General features: G+C 38.8%; 1 protein-coding gene across 2 annotated transcripts; it reads right to left on the bottom strand.

Annotated features, from left to right (window-relative positions):
* Positions 1–474: 474 nt before the first annotated feature.
* On the bottom strand, positions 475–10,233 carry LOC133648560 (elongation of very long chain fatty acids protein 4-like). 2 transcript variants are annotated; one of them, XM_062044774.1, is made up of 7 exons: positions 9,968–10,233; positions 7,529–7,614; positions 7,252–7,439; positions 7,073–7,153; positions 4,880–5,051; positions 4,445–4,572; positions 475–1,385 (listed from the first exon to the last, which is right to left on the bottom strand). In XM_062044774.1, the coding sequence occupies exons 2-7, from the start codon at positions 7,593–7,595 to the stop codon at positions 1,101–1,103; spliced, it is 921 nt and encodes a 306-aa protein (XP_061900758.1). In that variant the 5' UTR covers positions 7,596–7,614; positions 9,968–10,233; the 3' UTR covers positions 475–1,100. The 2 variants fall into 2 exon arrangements, with proteins under 2 accessions (XP_061900758.1, XP_061900759.1); XM_062044775.1 differs by having other exon boundaries at positions 7,529–7,611.
* Between the last annotated feature and the right edge of the window lie 604 nt (positions 10,234–10,837).

Raw genomic sequence — 10,837 nt, 5'->3', positions numbered from 1 at the left:
AGGAGACCCTCAAAAATAAGTTGCCTAATACGCAAAAAAAACAAACACTAAAAAAAACAACAACAACTACTGTCCCCTTCCCTGACCGTTTTTAAAATTGAAAAACTAACTAAGATTCAGTGCAGCACAGTGACAGCCAAAGCTAATGCTGTCAATTGAAGGTTTTCCAAGTGTGGCACAGTGAGCCTTCCCTCAAAAAATATATTACGGTTGGGGCCTCCCCTTTCCCCCCAAAAACTGATTTTTTTGAGAATACTTTGTGGAGTTTCCAGCTCAACCAACTCCATTAACTCACTTACTCCAAGAACTAAAAATCAATTAATTTCCCTCCAAAAAAAATTGATTTGAGAGATTTTACAAATTTGTTTTTCTTGATTTTTTTTCAAGCCTATGTGTCTCCTGTAAAGTCTTCTGGAGACCGCCTCACACGTTGAAATCCCCTTCTAGAGATTAAACCCAATTTTGGACTCTGGGAAACAAAATAAAGTAAACGGAGTGCCTTTTCTTATTACTAAATATAATGGCTGTCCAATGAAAAACGTGTATCTCCAAGTTTTTAATCGCCCATTTTTTAAAATAAAAACCTGGACTCACAAGCTTTTTATTGGATAGCAACAACTGTGTAAACAAAAGCTCTTCCATAGGAAAAACCTCAGCACGTGTCTGTGTAATTCATTAAATTAAACTCAGTCAAGGGGCTATAAATTCATAATAAATAAATAAAAGCAGAATTATTTAAGACTATGGAAGCTTGCAAAGAAAAACATGACTGGGCTCCAGTGTAAGAAAACTTGGAGGTAAAATTTGTTTGGTGCGTGCTTCAACAACATTCCGGGTGTGACTTGGTCCAAAAAAACATGTTGGACACATGAAGCCTACGTGTTTAGCATGTTTGCTTTGCTTGCTTTTAAATGAAAACAGTGACGAAAGACAACCAATAGCAACTGTCTTCCCGTCAATACCCCATTCGGCCACAATGCGTTTATTTGCACTGCGCTCACCTGGTTTTCCTCCTCATCTACCCACCCTTCTTCTCTTCCATCTCTGGGTCATGAAAACTGTCTTCTGGTTTATCTCCCGAGCAAGCCGTCCTTAGTCCGTTACTCCCTTTTCACCCGGCCCTTGCCCTTTTGCCTCTTGCCGTTGTCCTGCACCTCCTCCGCCTGGCTGTGGCCGTTGGTGGCCTTGGAGATGCCATTGGTGACGGGGTTAACCCCCCTGTTCGCATGGGAGGGTTTGCGTCGGTACGCGTGATAGTAGAAGTTGGCAAAGAGGATGATGAAGGTGACGGCGTAGCCAATCAGAGCCCACTGCATCCAGTTGGGGAAGGGGCAGCCTGTGTAGAGGGAGTGGCCGGCGTGTCCGATGGTCACGTGGAACTGGATCTAATGGAATATTAAGCAATTTTAGCAACATATTTGAACCTATTTTTAAAATGAGCTGGTATACAATCACTTTGCTGCTGTGGGTTGGTTTAAGTAGTTTATGAGTTATGGTGGAACCTGTAAAGTCAAATGCTCCTGAGATGGTACAATTTGGAATTGTGACAAAATTTGGTGGAACAATTTGAGTGCCAATCTGCATAATGTGAGATCTCAGCATGCCTCCTCAATTCAGTAACGATAAAACCAGTTGTTGTTTTATATGTTAACTTCGTAAAATATCAAATTCCCATCCGAATAGTGATTTCTAAAAAAAATTACTGTCCTGAATTGATTCATAATTTTCAAGAGGCAAGAGGAGCTTTTGTAATCTCTAACTTGTTTTTTTAAAGGTTTTATCATAATTTATTATGGCTGTGAATCTTATAACAACTCAGGATTCGATTCGGTTTTTTTGGGTTGATCTTCTTCGTTTGGATAAAGATGTTGATTAGAGGTGTAACAACTATACAGCTGGGCAAGTGTTTAACAGCCAACTGACCAAGCTCTCGTCCACAGCTGCCAGACCATGATTCCCATTAGGATGGCGGTATATGGGACAAGATGTTATGATGTGGTCTGCAGTCTGCTCCTCTGCATCACACTCACATGCCGCAGATGAAGCCATACCCCATTTGCACATAGTTGAGCGGAAGAGGTCGACGACAGTACTAAGGCGATTAAACCTGACCCAAGCAGGCCTGGGAAAGCATATTCCCGGTGGTGATGTACTGGCCTCAGGGATGTAATCATGGAGTCTGGGAAGAGTTGATGATTTGATTCAGAATACATTTTTTGGAGAGACGATTCGATTCAGAATCAATTCTAGATTCAAACCGATTCTCACAGTATAGTAAAACAGATTACAGGTAACCAGGCATGTGATTTTCCGTCTATAGTCAGAAATCCGTCTTTTTTATCTCTGTAAAAATATAAAAATATATTTTCCGCTTTTCTTTGTTTTTTCCGACCTACAATGTGTGTTAAAATATTGATCCGTCTCTTTGCCATACCTGCCAACAACTTTGGTTTTCCCTTAATGAATAAGTTTTTTGATAATCCAGTGGTAAAAACTATGGTTTTCCATTAAAAATGATTAACTTAAAAATCGAAGCTACGTAGCAAATGCAACTACACGGGCAGGGGACAAAATATACGGGAAACATCAATGATGATTGGTTGGTTTACGTATAAGAAAATGCATTATTGGTTGGTTGGTTTACTATGATGAGTCACGATTGGTTAAGATTAGGGCAAAACATTATGGACAGGCCAATCAGAGGCAAGATAGGGCGGGTCATCGAACCAGGAAGGGAAATCACAACAGACACGCACATCCCAAATAACGACGAGAGAATCGGAGAAGAGAAGAGAGAATATTCAAGTGGGTGATTTGTATATTAAGTGGAAGATGGCAAAGGGATTATCTTCCTTAGATTTTTCTTTTAGCGTCCAGGAAACCCACAATGCGTCTACTTGGCCACATTTGGACAAATGTATGCGTCTGGATAAAACAATGCCCAACACATTCATTTTAGTTGTTTACCATATAGACATGTGATGACTTTTGCTACAGTATAGCCTGTCTAAACGCTAAATTTAATTTTCATTGTATTTTTAGAACAAGACAGTAGCTGACATTTTGTTCATTATTTCTACTGTTTATATTTTGACATTGAATAGTTGAATCATTTTGAAACATAAACAGCATGACTGCAAGATATTTGTTAGTTCATGCTATAAATCACAAATGGCTATTCAGATAAAGAAAGTTAGCTAATAGAATAAACATTGTTTGTACTCTTTTGCATTTGTAGCAGTTAGAAGTGGAGAGGGAGTCAAAGACACATAAATTGGTTATAAAATCCAAGGCAGAATCCACTAAAGCAGAAACAAAAAGGAAAATGCAAGATGCTCAGGAATTTACCAGGAAGGCTCATGTTAGAGCCATCAAAGCAAAAATGCCAAAGTAATGTGTGATTGAACCAAATGAATGTGTAAATAACTGGAAGAACCACTTGTGGCTGTGAAGTAAACACTAGTAAGGTTGTAAATACTGTCTAGAGTAGGCTAACCCATGTGGTTCCTGTGGATGTGAACACAAGTTGTAATTACTGTAGTGACTAAATAACATAGTGACTGAAACAGACATAGTGATTAATTTGAATGAATGGGCTATGTAAACTCTGTTGATAATTTTTCAATTCTTCAAACACAAAAACATTTTTAAATGGTGCTTTTTTTTGTGCTAATTTTTGCATGTTCAATTGCTGAAAAACCAGGAGCCCCCACCAGGGCACCGCCCTGGACCTGGCTGGGGACCTATGGCCTCCAGACCCACGGCTTATTTTCAGTCTTTTTCATTAAGTTCAGATCACATGCCTGAGGTAACAAAAGGCCCTCTTGGCAGCTGACGTATGACCTATACGTGCAGCGAGTAGGCACAGAGATGGCCTAAAAAACGTATTTTTAAAAATCGATTCTTAAAAAAAAAAATTAAAACATTTTTTTTTTTTGAAAATGATGAATCAGTATAGAATTGGAATAATAAGAATCGTGATTCAGATGTGAATTTTTTTTTCAGCACCCCTACAATTTATTTATCAAATATTATATTGCAAGAATCGGTTTGAATGGACTCTGTATCAAATCGTCACTCTAATAATTGGAATAAAATTGAATCATTGTTGTAAGATTCACATCCATACTTGACAGTAACTTGACAGTGGAGAATGTTAAAAAAAATCAAAAAAATCTGTGACACGCGGGCCAGGCTGTACTTTGGACACCCCCACACACACCATCCTCGTTTTATTGTTTCAACAGTTGCTAATTGTTTTTCCTGTTTACACTTGTATGATTATTAAGAATTTTAAAATGGTATTCAAAACATTGCCTGTAGAGAAGAAGATGGTGACAGTTTGACCCTGGAACACATTATTTCAATTATTTCCAATGAGAAATCTAAACCCATTTGCTTTACACGTTCTATTGTTGTTACTAGTTGGTGAATTAATACCCACCATCTGCATAATGGTGAGGTACTTCTTCCACCAGAGGTACTTCTGCATCTGAGGTCCCAGTGCAGCCAGACCATAATAGCCGTACATGATGACATGGATGCCAGAGTTGATCGTTGCTCCGAAGAAAGCTGTGTGGGAGGGAAAAACATGGATTACTAAATTGTTGATGTGATTCATTGTGTGAATGCCGTCCAAGCTGTTATTGATTGTGTCATTTTCAACCCCAAGTAATCATCAGAAGAGTGTAGCTCTTACTATTTAAGCATCCATTCAAATTGTGACAATGTCATCCCTGTTCCGCTTACAGCCACAAGAGAGTATATTTATCTGTTTCTTAAGAATTTTCACGTTATTCCTCATATAATTTTCACTTTAACATCATCCCTCAGCATTCACACAACATGCCTGAGCAAATAAACTTTCCCCTCATCTCACCTTGCCCACCAGGGACCCATTTGATGCCGATCCACCAGAGGATGAACATGGTGCAGTGGTGGTACACATGGAGGAAGCTGACCTGGTTGAACTTCTTCCTCAGGATGAAGAAGACAGTATCCAGGAACTCCACTCCTTTGGATATGTAGTACCACCAAAGAGCTGATGCTATCTAAAGACGGAACAGTAGAGGTGAGTGAATACAAGTGTGTAAACGCCTATGCTGTTGAGTACTTTAAAAGCATCCTAATGAGTCCACTCCATTTAAACAAATTAATGCAGAATTATGTGTCATTTGTTTAATGGCTCTTGAAATTAAACAAGCAGGGCAGCTCATGTATACCTATCCCAGACAAATGCAATCAATACTAATACACATAAATATTGTAATAAATGTATGCTCAGGTTTCACGGTCAGTCCTAAAGGTAAGTAAAACATGGACAGTGGATACTTACTGTTTAAATCTTGTAATTCGCTGGGTATGACATGTTTTTGAGCAGTTTTAAAAAGCAATTATAAATAAATGAGGCAATTTAATATTACATTAGCACTCTGTTATGCATGTGCTACGACACATTCATTTCTGCTCCCCCCTCCCACTGCCCTATGAGCACAGGAGACAATGACATCATAACACATGGTTGCTCTCTGTAAGCCACGGCGCTGTGGTATCTCTTAAACCTCAACTAATGCTGCCCTGAAAGAGCATGGCCTGATGAGGGCGGAGCTCGAGGGTGGTTCTGGCTAAGCCTGCTGTATCTTTTGTTGTCCTGAGAAAAAACCTTTACACCTAGTAAATGTTCTCTTAAAAATGTAGACAATATTACACTGACAAACCAAAATGTACTGGTATGCAATTACCATATTTCCTTTTATAGTGACTACTCAACCGCATTTTTGAGTATATTATGGTGGTGGGGCTTTTATTTGTAAAATTAACAGGTAAAATAATATAAAATACAAAATATTTAATGGAAAACATGCATAGAAACAACAATAATAGAAGCAAGCTGGGCAGACGCAATGTGGGCGGAGTTAATATGAAGTCATGTTGCTTCCCAGAAAATAAAAATGGACGCCCAACACACAAAAAAAATGAGACGCATTGCCAAGACCATCTTTTGCACTGCGCAGATACATTTTTTTTTTAAACCTTCATGCCTGGGTGCTGTTGTTTTGCGTAGAATTATGTTACTTGTGTTTTGAAGGTGAAATAAAAATAGTCACTTGAAAAGTGGATTGCACTCAGAAAGTTAAAGTCAACGGATACGTTTCCTATTTAGACTTCAGTTAACCTCCCCATAATGTACTCCTGTCTTTGATTGTGCACGTGGGAGGAGCTGCTGTTTTGGTTAGCAACAGAGTTTAACAACGTAGTATCAATCAATCAATCAGAGTTTACTTATATAGCCCTAAATCACAAGTGTCTCAAAGGGTTGCACAAGCCAAAACGACATCCTCGGCTCAGATCCCACAGTAAGATCCTTAGTGTGTCTGTGTGTGTATGTGTGTGAACAATAGCGTCTGTGACCTGTGTAGGTGCTTATTTTTTCATGTGGACAACCTACTAATAAATTGAGACACGGCATCTATTAGAGGAGAGGTCATTATTTGAGGAAATACAGTAGAATGGACTAGCGTCTTTTTGTGTTGTTCTCACCAGTTCAAGGTCTTAAATGGCTGTTAAAGGGTAACAACTTGTCGGATTACATCCTTAGTCATCTACTTTCCAGGTGAGATGCATGATTTATGATCTACAATAAACTTCCAATGGAGCAGGGTAGCGAGGAAACAGCAGATCTCTCGATGATGTAAACATAGGGACACACGGTAATGATCACGACGCCGCTATACATAGTTCATCTGTGTTAGCGCTTGTAATAACAATATCACTAATACTTGGTTAATATTCAAGTCACAAAATGTAAATGGAGTATTGTTGGCGCTTTTTGAATGGTTATTTATTGGACTTTATGGGCGAAATAGAAGACCTTCCATTGGCTATGCTGTAAGCAGACTTTTGTTTACGTTTATTTAATATTTACAATGCATTAAAAAAAAATCCATCTGTCCTCATGTCTTTCATGATTGTGAATAAAATTCCAAAACAAGTGCAGTTCCCCTTTGGGGTTTCTCAAGCTTGTTTATGTGCTTGAATGTTTGTGTGTTTAAGGGAGGCGGCGACATCTCACCCTGACTTCATTGACGTCGTTAGAGTAGTTGACAGGTTGGCAGAGGTAGCTGTACCTAGCTGCTCTTGAGCCAAGCAGGAGCTAATAAGGAGACAAAAGTTAGCTTTCATAGAGCTGTAAGAAATAATTATAAATTAATATGTAATGAGTCGTGTATATATTGTATCTGTGGCTCTGACCTCTTTGGCAATGTAGAAGTTTAGGACCACCATGCTGAAGTTGTAGACTATCAGGGTCTTTCTGAGTGTATAGGGATGGCGGCCCTGCATATATCGAGGCCCTGCCCACAGGAAGAGCAGGTAGAGGCTGCTGATGGCCAGTGTGGGTAAGGGTGATGACATCATTGGCCAGGTTTCCACCCGCTTGTCTGCAGGAAGTAAAAAACAAAACAAAAACACAATACACACACTTATGTTCTGATAGGGTGCTTTTGTGTAGGTTAAAATGGCCGCTCACCTGCTATAGTAAGGCTCCATTTGTAAAACTCTATTGTGTCGTTCACCATATGCAATACAACCTCCATGGCTTTGGTCTTGAATCTACTGTGACAGAAACAATTGTTTAAGAAAAAAAAGCAGTTTAGACCACATATATTATGTCCTATTAGTAGCTCCGATGTCCACAAATTTCGTGTGCCATGAAAAATAATAGTCCATCCATCCATTTTCTACCGCTTGTCCCTCTCGGGGTCGCTGGGGGCTGGAGCCTATTCTAGCTGCACTCGGGCAGAAGGCAGGGTACATCCTGGACAATTAATACTTGTAGTTATGTTTTATACAACCTACTCAGTGGCCTAGTGGTTAGAGTGTCCGCCCTGAGATCGGTAGGTTGTGAGTTCAAACCCCGGCCGAGTCATACCAAAGACTATAAAAATGGGACCCATTACCTCCCTGCTTGGCACTCAGCATCAAGGGTTGGAATTGGGAGTTAAATCACCAAAAATGATTCCCGGGCGCGGCACCGCTGCTGCCCACTGCTCCCCTCACCTCCCAGGTGGTGAACAAGGGGATGGGTCAAATGCAGAGGACAAATTTCACCACTTTAACTTTAAGCCACAACAGCCCTTTGAGACACTTGTGATTTAGGGCTATATAAATAAACATTGATTGATTGATTGAACTTTATATGTTGCTTTTTATCATTTCATTTCAGATTATGTATAATGATTTAAGAGCGAGAGTGAAAATGTTTGTTTGGAAAAACACTTATACCTTCTCTCTACGTCTACATATTAGACCAGGGGTCCCCAAACGTTTTGACTCGGGGGCCACATTGGGTTAAAACAATTTGGCCGGGGGCCGGGCTGTATGCATATATATATATATATATATATATATATATATATATATATATATATATATATATAAATATATATATATATATATATATATATATAGATATATATATATATATATATATCTATATATATATATATATATATATATATAGATATATATATATATATATACACCCTGTATATATATATATATATATATATATATATATATATATATATATATATATATATATATATATATATATATATATATATATATATATATATATATATATATATTCCTCGCGCACTAATTGACTGAAATAGCACGCACTTGCCGCACTTGATGTCACGTTGTCGATGGAAAAATGCATTTTTGGACTATATGATTTGCCTGAGCGGTTAGGAGACACCGAGAGTAACAAGCGGTAGAAAATTGATTAGAAAAGACAGATTTTTAAAAATAATAACTAAAAAAAACTATTTTTCTTTTTTAACTTGGGACTTCCCGCAGGACAGATTTTGGACGCTGGCAGGCCGTACCCGGCCCGCGGGCCGTAGTTTGGGGACCCTTGTATCAGACAAGTGTATGTCAATTTTCACTGATTTTGTATGAATATTAGACAAAACTAACTGTGGTTGAATGACAATTGACTTAAAATAATCACTAAAATCGGTCTGAGGTATGTGCACCTGAGTAAAGTAAGCAGTGTTGCATAATCGCATGTTAGATGACAGCAGGGGTCTGTTTATTAATCTATATTGAACCCCACGGACCAGAGCGGTTGTCCTTTCAATAATGAATGTGTAATTATCAGGGCTGTTGCAGCTAAATTAGTTAAAGTTAAAGTACCAATGATTGTCACACGCACACTAAGTGTGGCGAAATTATTCTCTGCATTTGACCCATCACCCTTGATCACCCCCTGGGAGGTGAGGGGAGCAGTGAGCAGCAGCGGTGGCCGCGCCCGGGAATAATTTTTGGTGATTTAACCCCCAATTCCAACAGTACCTTAAACAGAACTGGCAAATATCAGAAAGTCCAGCGCACGTTTTAAATTAAATCAATGGAGAATATACATGTTTAAGGTGGATGCAAAACTTAAAAATGGGAGAAGAGGCGGCTAAAAGACAACAGCCCATGTGTCAGCAGGTTTGTATTGGAGCGCTCAAGAGGCTTAAATTCAATTGATCAACGAGTTTAGACGTGCAGGCCTAAGTACAAATGCTGGCTGTTGGGTGATGGGAGAAAATGCTTATTTGGGCTATTTCCGGTTTCAAAACTAGCAAGAACATGTTGCTGTATGTCTTGCAATGTGACCTAAAAATAGTTTATATTTGAACAGTTCACTTCCAGCAGATTAAATAATCTATTGTTATAATTGGATTAAATCACAGTTTTGCTTAAATTCACTGTTGACGTTATTCTCCCTATCATCCACCCATCCATTCATCCATTTTTTTTTTTTACCGTTTTTTCCCTTTCTGGGTTGAACCCCTATAATAACTATATTGTAAATTACATTAGGCGTTTTGGGCACCATAAGACTACAAACTGTAAATATGAACCAATACTCATAAAACAGCACAGGAAGAAAAATGATGGAGCGTATACTTACCTCCTTGCTCTTTATGAGGCGTTTAATAACATCCGGTGCAATTGATCGTGCTCCTTTTTCCAAGCGTCACACCTCGTCCCTCTCTACAACTCCCCGATCACACTTAAACGACATTAAAATTGCATATACAATATATATACAAAAAAAGGCAAAGAGACTTAGATGTACGCTGTTTAAAAGGGGAGGCTAATCATGCGAGGCTGAAGGTGCGAGCCGGCCGCTTAGCGTCCTCATCTTCTCGCAGTCTACTCAAAGAGAAGCCGATCTCCACTGCGCATGCGCAAAGTATTCTCTTCTTGCGGCCGTGCGGCAGACGCCTGTTTACTTTTTAAAGTTTGATTCATACAATAACAATTAATTTAAATTTCAAAAGTGTTATATGTTTGTAAGCGCAGACATGTGTAGAATCCGTCGACATTAAGGTTGCTCACGTGCCACACGGAACTAGACAAATAGTTTGTCAATGCGTGGATTTGTCCAACAGATGGCAAAGTTGAGCTGACGCCAATGAGCTCAACTCACCATCAATTAGGTACATGACAGTTATACAGTGATTTTTAAAAAGTACATTTAGAACACCCCGTGTGTTTTTTGGCACATTCCAAACCCAAAATAATGAGCTCTTTCACAACTTTTAAGATAACATTTTGTCATGTTCCAACTATGCCCGCTTTTTCATTGTAATTCTACATTTTCCGTAACACAAATTCTCTTTAATCTAAAAAAAAACGACTACAGTACTTTGTATTTCTCAACCCAATGAAAGCGTTCGAACGTCAAAACATTCAACTCATTCAATACATTCCGTACATTCAGGCTATATGTTATTTACTTTCCATAATGCCCAGTTTCCTCCTAATTTCCACATTT

Source organism: Entelurus aequoreus, linkage group LG04 (assembly GCF_033978785.1).
Source record: "Entelurus aequoreus isolate RoL-2023_Sb linkage group LG04, RoL_Eaeq_v1.1, whole genome shotgun sequence".
In the NCBI taxonomy this organism is placed as follows: Eukaryota; Metazoa; Chordata; class Actinopteri; order Syngnathiformes; family Syngnathidae; genus Entelurus; species Entelurus aequoreus.
Note: the sequence above shows the minus strand (reverse complement) of the source record. Positions and strands in the feature narration are given on the sequence as shown.

Bases quoted from the DNA above. Each gene is read 5' to 3' on its own strand.
- LOC133648560 (XM_062044774.1), bottom strand. From the start codon at position 7,595: ATGGAGGTTGTATTGCATATGGTGAACGACACAATAGAGTTTTACAAA. The intron at 7,440-7,528 runs GTGAGCGGCCAT...TACTTCCTGCAG, and splicing joins ATGGAGCCTTACTATAGCAG to ACAAGCGGGTGGAAACCTGG. The intron at 5,052-7,072 runs GTGAGATGTCGC...TTCCGTCTTTAG, and splicing joins ACGACGTCAATGAAGTCAGG to ATAGCATCAGCTCTTTGGTG.